This window comes from Netta rufina (assembly GCF_964035555.1).
Source record: "Netta rufina genome assembly, chromosome: 4".
Classification (NCBI taxonomy): Eukaryota; Metazoa; Chordata; class Aves; order Anseriformes; family Anatidae; genus Netta; species Netta rufina.
In genome coordinates this window covers 5,087,524-5,102,370 of record NC_140127.1, presented here as the reverse complement: position 1 = coordinate 5,102,370, position 14,847 = coordinate 5,087,524, and the positions used below count along the sequence as shown (strand labels likewise).

The 14,847-nt window shown below is 39.4% G+C and overlaps 1 protein-coding gene across 1 annotated transcript in view; it reads right to left on the bottom strand.

The window, feature by feature from the left end:
* COL25A1 (collagen type XXV alpha 1 chain) overlaps positions 1-14,847 on the bottom strand; it is a 297,785-nt gene that overhangs the window by 84,186 nt on the left and 198,752 nt on the right. Inside the window, exons 6-9 of the mRNA XM_084285919.1 lie at positions 12,665-12,691; positions 12,473-12,499; positions 1,144-1,215; positions 146-253 (exon numbers count right to left, since the gene is read on the bottom strand). Coding sequence (XP_084142045.1) covers positions 146-253; positions 1,144-1,215; positions 12,473-12,499; positions 12,665-12,691 — 234 coding nt within the window. The remainder of the gene's footprint in view (positions 1-145; positions 254-1,143; positions 1,216-12,472; positions 12,500-12,664; positions 12,692-14,847) is intronic.

The following is a 14,847-nucleotide window of genomic DNA, read 5'->3' as shown; positions in this document are numbered from 1 at the left end:
GTGTGGTGGGGGGACTTCAGGTACACTATGAAATTTGTCTGTGGTTCAGCCTCCACGTGTCTTATTTGCCAATCTTCACAAACCATCTTTGAAACTGAGCTGGCACATACTTGAGAGGAATTTGGACACCAACAGACTAACTCACCGGAATACCAGGCATCCCTCGAGGACCATCTTTGCCAGTATCTCCTGGGGGACCTCTGGGTCCTGGTGGCCCTGGAGGTCCAGGGGGTCCAGCTTGTCCTTGGTCCCCCTAAACCAGCAAAAAAAAATCATCATCAGAGGTTTGCTTTCGAGGCACCAACCACACTAAAAGACATTGTTTCCCAGAAAGAACGCAAGATAAGCTGGAAGGAGCTGCCATGAGCTAGACACTGGCATCCTTCACCCCTTATGGCAAAGACAGCACTTTGCCTTGAAGACCAGTGGGCTGTACCTGTCCCATGCAATCAGCCACAGAACAGAAGGCTTGCATTCTATACAGCTTGTCCTACTACAGGACATGCACTAAAATTTGGGGTAGCTTTGCAATATTTTATTCATCCACTTTTCCAGAGTGAGTAACTGTTTTCAATAAGCAGCTCTTCACTTCATGATTGGCACAATCACAAAAAAGCTGAAGTTAAAGCAAAAACAAAAACAAAAAAGTCACCTACAAGAATTAGATGGCTCGCTTGGCAGCTTTCCAAAGCCCATCGGTGATACGTGGACAAACTTCAAACACGACCATGGAAAATAACCGCTTACCCCCAAAGTTTTCATCTGTTTTGGGGAGCTGTTTTATAGTTATAATCAGCCAAACCCCTTTAATGATTTGGACCTAATAATTTGTAAAAGACATTTTCTAAGAAAGCTTCAAAACATATTACCATTCCCTTATATAAAACACCAGAAATGGTGCTCAACTACTTTAATTTCCAGCATACCACCACAAACCACTGAAAGAGCTGACTGCATCTTAAATGTGGACAACTCAGCAAAGCTACCCATTGTATTTTAAGCATTAATTTCACTTATACTTCCTTAAATTCCAGAGCATTTTCAAATGAACAACCTGCTATAAGAAGGCATCTGACAAAAAGGTACAGCAGAAAGTAAACTGAATGTAAAGAAGAAACAGACTCAAGTGAGATGAAGCACTACCTTAATGAGGCGGCGTTTAATGAGCTGCTGATCAGCAGACAGAAACCCATGATTGATTTTAGGAAACACCATCTGATCAGGCAGGTGAGGTCAAAAGTTGAAGATCAGAGATGAGAGAATTGAAGAATAGACATCAGAAGGCCCGAGAAAGAAATAAAGATATATTCATTAGACTTGTAATAGTTAAAATTATATAAACTGGTGCTTCTGTCTGATAGAAGCTGTGCTTTTTCCTTCGAAGAAAATGCCCTCTAAAGTACAGGACATACTGCTTTAATGAATTAATCATATGTAATTAACTGCGTAACAAAAAAACTCCACAGTTTTCTTGGGAGAATTCTTCACTTTTATTTTTATTTTTCATGATCCAGGCTCTGAGCATCAGTATCTTTATATGCTGTTTTCAGCAAAGCTTCTAGAGACAAAGCACCAGTTCAACTTTCAGTCAGATTTTCTAACCAGCATATCGTGCCATGAAGAATGGTGTCATTTGAATAAGGACTGGAGCTCCAGCTTGACCAGATTGCTTCAGTCCTTCCTGCTTAATTTGCAAATGCACTTGGAAAAATCAGCACATACAGATTAAACTTCAGATATCTAACACAGGTAACTCACTCTCTATATAACCAGGTTCACTGACGTTTTCCACACTCCTGTATGCCTCAGGGAAGCAGAACTACAGAAAAAAAATTTCATCCGAAAATAAAATACTGATCAAGAGCACATGGAAAGTGTGTGCTACCGGTGGTAACACTGTACACAGCTATGGATTTGATCCCACGTTTTGCATCAGGAATGCTTACACCAAGGCAAAGGCAGTGAAGGTTGACTTAGGCCCACCATAAGGATTCATGGCTATCCCATGGTAAAAATGATTATTTCATGTGCACTTTTATGCTGATACAGAGAGACCTGACTGAACAGGTACGTGTCAGCCACAAACCTTGACGGTGAGGATCTGATTACTGTGCAGAGCAGCGACTGTGGGGAAGCCTGGCAGACCCTAGGGACACAGCATAACATGGTACCAAAACAGCACAACACAAACAACACAGAGACAATTTACTAACACACAAACAGAACAAACACCATGTTTAGTATACCCCACATTGCCTACTGACAGGGAACAGCCTCTCTGTCATACGGGAAACAGAATTAGGTTTGCACTACGCTGCACATGTAGGTTGTTACTTCACAACATTATAAACAGATTTTAGAAGGAGCAGTTGCTCAGAGGTGACTTTTCTTGAAATTACAATAAATTGTTATGATCGTTTGACAGTTGTTAGGCTATTGGCCATCTGATGACTGAGCCATTTCCAACCAAATGTTCTACAACACTTCAAGAGAGCTATGCAGAAAGCTTGGATTCCGGATTGCCGCAAAACTTGACAGCTGTGACACTGGATTTTGAGGCATTTTGTGGAATTACCATCCTGCTCCTCGTGTTCTGTTTAACATATGACATTCAGCACATAAACTGGTAATACAAACACAATTATAAACACTGAACAACAATCTACTACTAGATCTGGGGGAGTCCACAATGGCCACAATCAACGTTTTCAACACATACATAACCAGGGCAAAATTTTTCCCTTCAAGTGCTGTATGCTGCATGTGGTCTCTCACAATCTACTCTACCAAGACGTGCAGAACTTATACTGGTACAAAAACAAAACAAAACAAAAAAGTGGTAATCATGGCCTGGTGTGGCAATACAGGGGGTGAATTTTACTCTCAGTTCAACACCCTTCTTGTGCTGCATTCTAGGGTTCAAATCAGACCTCCTGATAAAGCTGAAGTTTTGTGAGGTTGAGAAGTATATTCCTAAAATAAGAAATCCTCCAGGCACAGCACACTATCTGAAGCAGAGGTTCTCAAAGGTTTGCTCATGGAGAGCCAGGAAATGGCTGAGACACATCAGGCTGAGGCATACAGTCTTGTGCCTCTAAGCTCACTATGTGCACGCATGCATACGTGCTACCTCTGTGAGAAGGAGCTGGTGGCACAGCCCCCTGCAAGACCTGCAGGGTGGCAGTTTGGCTCCTATGAAAGGAAAGGCTGCACCTGGCTCTGACCACCAGACAAGGTGGCTTCCAAGAAGTCTTGCATGAAAGCCCTGATGGTGCAGCCCACAGAGCCATGGGGCAGCCATGGTGCATGAGCCCCCTGCAGCCCAGCTGGCCTCGTGGAAAGCACCAACAGGAAAGAGCAGCCTGATAGCTGCAGCAGAGTCATCATTACAAGTATTTGCTCTGTGCATCTCCACCTGCAATGACAACAAAGATCCTCTGGTTCACAAAGATCATATTGGTCTTTCCAAAGGGGGAAAAAAAAAGAAAAAGCAGAGTTATATTCTGATGTGTACAACACGTCCTTCACTAGTGCCTTTGAGATGCATTAAGCAACTTTGGTCTTGATGTGCTGTGAGATAAGAGGAAGCTGAGACCCTGCAAGTGGATCCCAGCAAATCAGAGGCAGTTTAACCAGCCATCCCACTTTGGAACGGGGTGTGGCTAACTGCATTGGTTGGTGACCTGAAATCTCCTCTTTAGAAACAAATAAAAAGAAAACAAAACCAAAAAAGGCTAAGCCACCAAACATTTTAAGAGACTCATTCCCGAAACACTGCTAAGACAGGAATGATACATCATTTAGAAAACAGATGTATCAAATATTCATTTATCTTGTTATGGAATATAAATTTAAGAAATTATTAGATGGTAATGTGCCAGAATCTTTACATCTGTGACTCATTAGTCCTGCTGTGCCCATGGTTCGTTCCTCTGCTAGATAAAACTACAATACCCATGTAATGGAAATGAGTACAAACAAGAAACCTACAAAAGATCTAAAATTTAAGCAGCATGCAATATATTTAAAATCTCATTTATTAAAAAGGGGATTACCAGAAAATCTTTTAACCAGTTCATTCTTATTCATTAGCCTTTAGGATTACTACATGGTTATTTTCATAGTTACCACTATATGTAGCATAATTTCAATTTGACATTTTGGAGAAAAAAAGGGAAAACTAAATCTCATTATTACATTTATTTCATGTTGAATACAAAGAAAAGAGAAAATAATTATGAAAGGAGATACTCTGAAAATACAGTTTTGATTTTAAAAATCTTGCTGAGAATAAAAGAAAGAGTTTTGAAAGTTTTGTATAGCTCCACACAGGAACACTTCCATAGAGCACTTCACAGTCCATTCCCAATGCTTCCCAATACCACACAGGCAAGTTCAAGAGTAGTTATCAGCACCTCAGGTTTCTGCTTAACTTATGAGAAAGAGAACCCATCCCCTCTTCAGCAACAACCTTTTCCAACATGTTCTCAAGTGGGAAAAAGCCATCTTTCTTTTGTCCAAAGGAGACAATTTCATGGAATTATAGAATGGTTTGGGTTGGAAGGGACCTTAAAAATCATACAGTTCCAATCCTGTGCCATGGGCAGGGACACCTCCCACCAGACCATATCCCATCCAAAGCCCCATCCAGCCTGGCCTTGAACAGCTCCAGGGATGGGGCACCCACAACTTCTCTGTGCAACCTGTTCCAGTGCCTCACTGCCCTCACAGTGAAGAATTTCCTCCTTATATCTCATCTAAAACTACCCTCCTGTAGTTTAAAGCCATTATCCTATCACTCCACTCCCTGGCAAGAGTCCCTCCCCAGCTTTCCATTAGGCCCCTTTTAGGTACTGGAAGGCTGCTGTAAGGTCTGCCCAGGGCCTTCTCTTCTCCAGGCTGAACAACTGTAACTCCTGCAGCCTGTCTTCAAAGGAGAGGTGCTCTAGCCCTTTGATCATCCTCCTTGCCCTACTCTGGACTCATCCTCATACTTCCATGTTCTTTTTGTGCTGGGGGGCCCAGAGCTGAATGAATTAGGTCTGATCTCTCTCTAATGGTCAGAGAAATGCAGTACCGGCTTGGACCTAGATCGTCTCCCCATATGCAACATGCACTTCAGGAGAAGGCCAGAAATACAGGAGTATTAAGTGGAACCCAGCAAAGAAATTATAACAAGTGCATAGTTTTTGCATGCGTGGGAGGCTTTAGAAGGCACTGCATCTTCTGGCATCCATGAAGGATAATGTTGGCAAACAATGAGCTTCAAAAAAGGCATAAAAAGATCTATCCTTCCCACAACATGAGTTCTCTTCCTTTCCTGTCACTCTGCTATAAATATAGCGACAAATATCCCCTAGATCTGTTTTATTTTTTCTCTATCTAAAGTTGTTCTCAACGATGGATTCAAAGTTACTCAATTTTCTCTTTATTTGGTTTGATTCTTCAACTGCACATAGGAAGGGCTCTTGTTCTACACTCTGGGAGGCCCTCACAGAGTACAAAACACTACAATGATCAACAGCGACCACTGGCCCACTAAATTCTACTGCTGACAGCAACTCAAGCTTACCCTGAAACACTAGCTGGTTACAATTTCTACATTAACACATTTGTTGCACAACCCGCTGTAATTTTTGCCCAAACTCCAAGCAAAAAATGATGCTAGGTGGAAGTTAACAGGCCTGTGACCATATTATGCAGTGTCCTGCTTACCTGCCTGGAAACACAGGTAAAGCCTACTCATTCCCATACAACAGACACAGAGAACACTGAAGGATGGCAGAACCTCACATCATTGCCTCTGATTTCCTACTCAGATGAAATAATTTTCCTCTGACATCCATCACAGTCTCCAAAGATGCCGTTCCCACTAGTGGTCCTAGGTATTTCATAGTACACTCAGTTTTACGCATTGGTCTATGCAAGGCCAAGACCACAAGGTTATCATAACCTTGTTGATTGGCAGGTATAACAACAAACGTTACGTTAGTGGTTTTATACTGCACTGCATACACACCCTTTTGACTACTGCATTTGCTTAGCACAGTAAATATCACAGTCCTCCTTAGGATTTTCCTTCTGACCTGCCAATAAACCCAAGCTGCACAAGCTTACATGTTCCTGTGAAGACATGGTAAATGAGACAGGAATTACCACCTGCTGTTCACTTGCACTTCCTAAGGTTACAGCCAGCTGCTGCTATTTCACATCAAATCACACAGGCTTCAGGCCAGAGTGATCCTGACACTCTTTATGGCTGCTTTCCCTCCCCCAACACCACCTCCAGTTCTAATTAATCCCTCAGACTGAGTGCCAGTCCTGCAGCTAATTATTGTACCTGCCCTGGGGAACACAGTGTTTGGTATCACCCTGTACAGTGCCATGGACTCTCAGTGGGAGCTCTTTTATATAATCCCTTTTATCATAACTGCTGCTTTCTCCATCAGAAATGCTGCTAACTAAAACAGTGCACCACAACAAGACAAGGATCTAGGATATTTTTTTCACTTAGGCAATCACTCGGCAAGGAGTTATAATTTGAATATATTGTGTAACAATTCAAATTTTGTATTAAAATAATAAAAATGCAATGTTTAAGAACCAGCACAAGCTGTCTCTGACTAGAAATGCTCATTATAAAAAAAGTGTTATTTTCCATAGTGACCTCTGTACTTTCATTGTGAACTCTGACTGACACTGCACTCCAAATGAACAAAACTGGGAAAAGCCAGCACTTTTTTAGTTCTATTTTAGTCCTAGTATTAGATGAATTTTCAGTGAGGCAAATAACTTCTCCACACAACTCAGTTACAAGTTCTGATGAGTGACCGCAATCTGACCTGCAGAAAATATCCTTCCTGAAGTCATACCTGCTCTCACTGAAACTGGTAGGAAACACCCTGTTCAATCTAAGATGGGTTGGTCTGCCCCAAAACCAAGTTGGTCCTCACAGCAATAAACTTCTGTCATGTCTTATCATGTTTCTTTTTAAATTTGATTGCTCTAACTCAAGTGTTCAGTACTGTAGTATTTTACAGGACAGCTGCTGTCTGAGATGAAACGCCTACATAATGTTTTCTCAGTCACGGGACAGGGCTGTAGAAAAAGGAACAGGATGTACAAAGACTTCCTTCCTCACCATTCCTCTGGCATTACTAAAAAGGGGCAAGATGCAAACTGACGGGTGGTGAGTGAAGACACGCACTGCCTAGTTCTTAAGATGGGAATGACAACATCCTCATCTTGGAAGCAGGTATGTGGCACTCTCTAGTGTCACAGCTGTTCTGCATTCCCCAGCGGTACCTCATGAGCAAGACATCAAAGGCATAGCTGGGCCCTGGAGCATCATCCACTGCCAAGAGAATTCTCCTGTGAATGGCATCTCAAGTCTGAGTGTCCCAGTGCTCCAGGCAATGTGGGCAGCCAGTGCAATCTCAGTTCTTTGCTAACTTCACTCCAATTTGTTACCCTGCCTTTCAGCTTAATGGAAAACAGTGGAGCCATGACCAGCTAAAACTGGTGAGTTAGAACAGATAATTACTCCCAAGAATGGACCAGGTAAATACCCCTATTGTCTTTTAACAGATAAGTAAACAAAGCCTCAGAATTGACTGCTTACAGGCAAATTTTCTCAAGGAGGCTGCTTCAGTGAAACTTATGTTAACAGAAGACATCATGTAAGTTTTTGTTCAGTGTCCTTACACTGAACATTAGGAGGCACATTAGGAGTATAATTCAAAACAGTGGTTAGATATAGTTTAGAACTAGAAATATAATATGATTGTACACATTGGGCAAGAAAAAAATAACTGCATGGGTAGTTGTATTAGTAAAGCATGATTTGAAAGCAGTGCTGTGTGAATTATGTTTTAAGTAACACACAGAAAAACAGAAAACATTCTTTTATACACACATAGGAATATTGTTTATATCACCATCATAGGAATATTTTTTATATCACCATCACTATATCATCACATTTGTTGCAGCTTTTGACAGCATATTCATATAAAGGAAACCAAAGAATATTTAATTAGGAAAGAAAAACAGCTGGGGACAACACTAATTTATGCTAAAGAAAGCTGAGCAGTCCCTCTATTAAGGCAGATAAAATTATTGAGCAGTATTTATAGAAAAAACTGTGAGGAACATTGAGGAGGATATAATCAAACATTACCAAGACACTGACAGAATAGGCTTAAGTTATGCAAAATTATATTAAAATAATATTCTGACTATAATACTATACATTTGCTTTGACAAGATGAAGATACAAATCAGCTGCATGTATTGTTTGATTTGAACAAAGCTTCCTATTTATAGAACTGATTTACCTGCATTTGCTACAGTTAGCAATGCCTCAAAAATTGGCCTCACCAAAAGCAAGACTCCCAATAAGTCAGATTAATTTATGTTCTACTGTTTTGTGAAGCAGACCTGTTCCCTTCTAAAAAAAATGTGCCAACTCTCAAATGAAAAATAAGACAAAATAAGATAGCTTTAAAAGAAGGTGAACATGATTTATGTAACTCTGTAACTAGTATTTTCTGATTTATGAATGAAGAACTAATTTTATTGATGTCAATAAAGGTTTTCCATTTTGTCAGTAAGAGCAGAAAAAGTCCCAAAATATTGTCTATATATACTTAGAAACATATTAACTAAGGATAATATACATGCACATTAAAAACAAGCCTAATTAATTACCTTTTTCTTTTTTTTTTTTTTTTTTTTAAGAAAGGATCAGTTCAAAATGCATTTCTTATATAGCTTCAATTTCCCTTTGATATGGGACAGCTTACAAATGTGGTGTACATAATATAACAAGTGAAGCAATACTTCATAGCCTGTACTTACATTATATATACACGTATACTTGTATTTAATTCAGTAAGTAGTCTGCTTTCAGGCCTATGTCTGTCTATATTAGACAAATTTTAAATAGTTTTCCAACACAGAAGAGTAGAACCTGCAAAATTTATGTTGCAAAGCAGTGATTCCTCTTTTTAGTGGGCGGCAAATAAAGAGTAAATATATTAAAAGTAAACAGGGAAGAGGACAGGGTTAAATAGAAAAGACTAAAAGACTATATCACTACCAGAGCCCAACTGGTTTAACAGTATATAAAGAACCTGTTTCATCTTCAAGTCAATAAAGGTTAATACAATAAAATAAACTTCTGAATACCTTTCTTTTCTAGGACTTAATCTCTTCTGCTGAAGAAGTCTGAGAGATGTTATCAATTTTGTGCAAAGCCAGCAGCTAGGAAAATTTACTTAAACATACCAAAAGGAGAAAGTAATTTCATGAAAATACTTCAATATGGCTTCTGGGGAGCTTCTCACTGTACCTAGACCAAAACCAATTTAAAGCCAGCTGCTAGCCCTTGATTTCTAGACCTGATCTCTCATGCATGTGAAGTAAAGGACAGAAGATATTTATTATATCATTTACAGAAGGACAACAACAGACCACTTAAGACACAGTACGAGTTGCTTCACTCCCAAATATTCACCTCTGAACATCTATTTCCATTAATCAGGGTACAATCTCTACTCAGAACACATATAGTCTGCAGTCCTTCCATTATGGAAGGACTTTTTAAAGTCTTAGGATTTTTAAAGCTGGGATAGAGCAGCTGAGCAACTAGAACGAAGCAATGGATTGACATCAGCATTTATTCTAATAGCCCAAAGGCTAAGAACCGTCATTTTTTATTTTGCCATGGCTCAGTACAGTAATGCAAATCTGCATGGACATGTCACAAAGCCATGTCCTCTGCAAAAAGAAAAGCATCTAAAAGACTTACTAACATTTGTGTAACTGGTATTGAGGAAAGCTAGTTCTGCATTTGACCTAAATGTTCAGTCTACCAGTACACTGAAGTAGTGAGAAGATATCTGATATAAAAATGTCTAAAGATAAGAAATAAAAAAGGCATTTTTTTCAAATAAGATCAGGACTGCTGAATGCACTCGCTTTATCTGTGGTCTCATGAGATCAAAGCACAAATTAATCTGCTGCTCAAGCTCACTCTCAGAGCATGAACTTCTACATCATCCACACAACTGGAATGTTGTTTTTGCTTACACATGGACATAAGTGGATTAGGCCACATGGCATTATGAACCTGAGCTCTTACTCCAACTCTGTAAAATGAAGGAGACTGGTCAACAAATTACTTCTGAATACCTAAGAAAACCTTGCAGATTCTTCTTCTTCCAAAAAAAAAAAAATAATAATATTCAGACCTGTTATTCTGAAAATATAAGTTTCCGGGCAGTACTTGGAAAATCAAGTTCCTACTGCTTTAATTTACTGAAGATATTTTCAAGTAAACCTGAATCTTAGATAAGTTCAGTATATACTCATCGTCTCCAGGGACCATAAAATAAGAAGTTTTGAGATTTCAGAAAGAAGAATCTCTCAAAATGTAACGACCCAGAAAGAAAACCTGAAATGGTATATGCAGGGACAGAAATAAATTATTTTTTTGTTTCTTAAATGCTTTTTCTTTTAATTTCAGCAGGATTTTAAGAGCTTAAGGTCCCACCTTGACCTGGAGAGTCTCCACAATTTATATGGATTTCTTTTACTAAGTGGTTTTCTTTTAGTTCCTGAAAATACCAGGAGAAAAGAAAGCAGCTATAAAAAAGAACAAAGGATCATTGTAAAATTTCCAAATCATAAAAATAACTTGGAACAATAAAATCTTTATTGAACTAAGTGCTAGTCTCAAACAATATGTAAAAATATCACAAATAAGCTTCAAGCTCTATGTCTCTAAAAGTTGAATTAGCTTTAAAATGTCCAACACTTTCAGACATTTTATCCAATCTGTTTGCAAACTTGTTGAATCCAAATGCTGACTTCATTCCAGGGTCACCTACAGGTACCACACTTCAGAGTATGGTATCACCTCCAAAAACATTTATTTGACATAGGTGGAAAACTATACATAAAGGTAACCAACCAGGTTTAAATGGGTTTGGTTTCATTTGGTGCATGACTGTCTGACACACGTAATTTCCATTAATTACATTGTAAATCCCGTGGCACAGCAAGATTCACCCTGAAAACAGTCATCAAAAGAGAGAAATGCTGTACTATGAGACACAAAGTGGTCAGAGGCATCGTAGTACTTACTGCTCATGAAGTACATGGGGGGGGGGAATAAAAAAGAAGCAGAAAAATAGAAGCTGCTGTGGAACACACTCAAGCCCACTTCAGCAAAAGAGGGAAAACCAGCAAGACTGGAAAAAATACCTAAACATTCAATAAGGTGCTGTTCACCAGTTCTTCCTCTCTTCTGCTGACCTCATTCAATTCCTCTCCTGTATTCAGATAGCCTCAATTGGCAGCCCCTACTGCACAAATAATGTCATAATGTCCTTAAATGTAAATTCCTTAGGTTGGGTATTTTTTGGTTCTTAGCAGCACTTGATTTAACAGCACCATAATATGGCTACCAACATAGCCATAACCATGATCTGTATGGTCCAGAGAGGACTCTACTGCCTTCCAACACATGGGACATGTCTTGGTAAAGCAGGACACAATAGTAATTGAACCCTAGAGGTAATACAATGCTGATAGCACCAACACCAAATTCCAGTAGATAACTATGTTATGACTTTAAATAATTTTACTGACTAGGGGAAAAAAAAAATAAAGTGAGAAGAAATAATACAATAACATCACAAATTCAAAATATTCTGCTTATTTGACAGAAAAAAAAATATCAATGGAAATACGCACCAAATATGCAACTAAAGAAGAAAGTCACTGTATCGTTAAAACAATGTAACCAAACTTCTTCTAATGAAGCACAGATGTAAAGAACAATGAACTGGCACAGCCTAATTCACCCCTGTATTACTCTTTATTTCTGTTAAAAAGAACATGATATTTAAAAATTAAAACAATCTTTATGTTTCCACATCTAAGCCATGTTCTGTCTGTCTGGACATGTTTAAGTCATAATATTGTTATTATTAAAAAAATAATAAATACATATCATGAAAAAGAGCTAGTACATGCATAAGTATTTGTTTACACTTTACTAAATGATAGGTATATTTTATGTGAAATCTAGAACTACATTTCTTATAAATCCACTGACCCTCTGCATTGTGGGAGCCCATGCAAGGCGTGAAAACATTGCTGGGGAAACTGAAAGGTTTGGTTAGGAAAGCTTTTATATAGCAGAGCAAAATCACTGAAACCTGCTTCCACCCACAAGGGAAATTTTATATTTTAAAGCATTACTTACTATTGTTACTTAAGTCTTCTCAGACACTATCTGGTCACGTTCAGTATTACTGTCCTGCAGACACTGACTTCAACATGCAGGGTAAATGCAGCTAATAAGCATAATTAGCTCAGACAGTGTATTTAATTTAGTTTTGCACTAAGGACTAATTGCCTACTCAGCGAAGGGGAAGTGTAACATTTTTTTTAAGATGCTTACCCGAGGGCCCTGATCACCTTGATCTCCCTGCAAAGTGGAAAGATGAGATGATAGGTTTAACACAGCATCTGTGTGCTACCCAGCTCTCGTACATAATCTAACATTACACTGTGTCAATACAAACTGTGTCTTTAGTTCATGCTGCGACGGCTTTCCATTGACCTTGGAAGTGTCACCCGTACATCAACTTACCTTCTCGCCTTTTGGACCAGGAGGGCCCTGAAAGAAAAAGAAACAAAGATTTAAACTTGATGAAGTCTGCGACACTGCAGAAAGAGGTCTGAGCAAACCTGGGATTTCTTCATAACAAAGTATTCCCTTATAATTTTTCACACCAAATACCAGGGATATTCCAGAGACAGCTTCTTCACAGTAATAATAATAGTCACAGTGCAGCTATTCCTTGAATAGTTTGCTCACTCCATGTGCTAAATCAAACTGCTCCGACAAGCAAAACTATGCCTGATATGGCAAAATTTCTATTGATTTCAGCTAGGAGCAACAGTTTATCTCCTATCAGATAACAAATGTTTTCTAATCCTGTAAAACTTCTTTGCAAGTGCAGTTAATAAATTCACAAGCTTATAAATCTGCCATTTATTTTGGCACCCTTCTTAGCTTATATTGCCAAAGAAAAATGGATCAGGGAATCTAAAAGTAGTGCTTTCATTCCTATCTTTGGAAACACCGAAACTGATGTTTAGTATCAAGCTTGCTCTTTTTAGGTAAAATAAGCTCTTTTATGAGAAATTTGTGTAACATGATTTTGCAGAAGTAATATTGATTGTTACTTACCACGAGACAAACTGTAAGGTGACAGTACCACCAAACAGCAAGGTCCTTTACTATTTTTATTTCTTTTAGGCACCTTCCAGAAAGCTACCAGCAGGTTTTCTAAAACACTAGTTTTCAGATTAGTGGCTCGTGAATAAAAATGCTTGAGGTCTGCAGAGAATTGGTTGCTTACACAGTGCAGACTCTACCTCCAGCTTTCTGAAAGCTATGCAGGTGTTCCATTACACAGAAGGACCTGAGGTATGTATGAAAGCAGCTAGAAACAGATAAGGAGCCATCCAAGCTGGCAGGGTCCACTATTATAACAGAAAGAGCGCTGTGTGTGCATGTATATGTGCTGTATGTAGAACAAATTTCGTTGCTACCAGCAACACAATTAGAAATAACCGAGGTCACTGAGCTGAGCATGTTTGGGCCATTTCACAGTTTTCATTTGTAAAAATTCATGTGGCCCATGTAAATGCAAATGCGGGGAAGGTCAGTCTGCCATGTATTAAAGATGTGATCAACCACATGCGAGTCTGAGAATTCCTATTGTAGACAATTTTCTGTTTATTTTTAAGGGTTTCTGATGCATCTCAGAGAAGAGCCCCTGCAGCTGAATCTTTCAAGGAATTAAAGCATATGCCTCCCCTTCCACAGTCTGCCACTTCTTCTACCTGCTGCAGAGGACATGGGAGCAAGTCTTCTACCTGGCCTCCTGCATCCCCTGTAGGAAGGGCAGTGCTTGCTGCAGGCTGAGTGGAAACCACTTGCACCACTCACTATGATCCCTGTCCCCTTTCTGTTCTCCTGCATGAACTTGGCCTCTTCAGAAAGGGATGAAGCAAAATAACTGGATACAACCTTGCTGTATCTTTATGGTCTCTACATTGTTATTATTTTTCTCATACGTGATCCCATATTGCCCCTCTCCAATGCACAGGTTTATATATATATATACAAATATATAATATATGTACACATACTGGAAAACACGTACAACATAGTCCACAGCTAGCTAGAGGATCCCTGTGCTTACTTGGACATGACATTACAGCAGAGATCATTTTCAACAGGCTCATTTTAAAACACACATATGTGCTACCAAGCTACCGAATTTGCACACTCACACCATTGTTAAGTGTGGAATAGGAAGAACTAAAAATCACTCCGTGCTGGCTGTTACTGCTTTTTTTTTTTTTATGGTGAACACTGAGCACAAGCAGAGGGCTGTGGCTGTTCTATCTCCTTCAATTATCAAACCATTACAGGCTCTGAATATCTTACTGGCTGCAAACTACAAATAGCATGACCCCCATCTGCTACAGTCAGAATCCTATTTCTTGGATCTCAGGCATGAAATTATAGATAACATGACATGACTGAGACTGCAGACAGATGTTGGCTTTTGGATCTTGCTGCGATCATGGCAGATGTTACTGTCTTCATCCAGATGCTCGGTGCTGTTCTTACGCCCAAGGGTACTCCTGCATGCTGAGAGTATGGGCTCACAGCTGTCCTGGGGCATGCCTGCCACTGCCTTGCCAGCCAGTACAAAATAAGATGCCAAAGACTGCCCCAGCTAGCTCAATGGGACA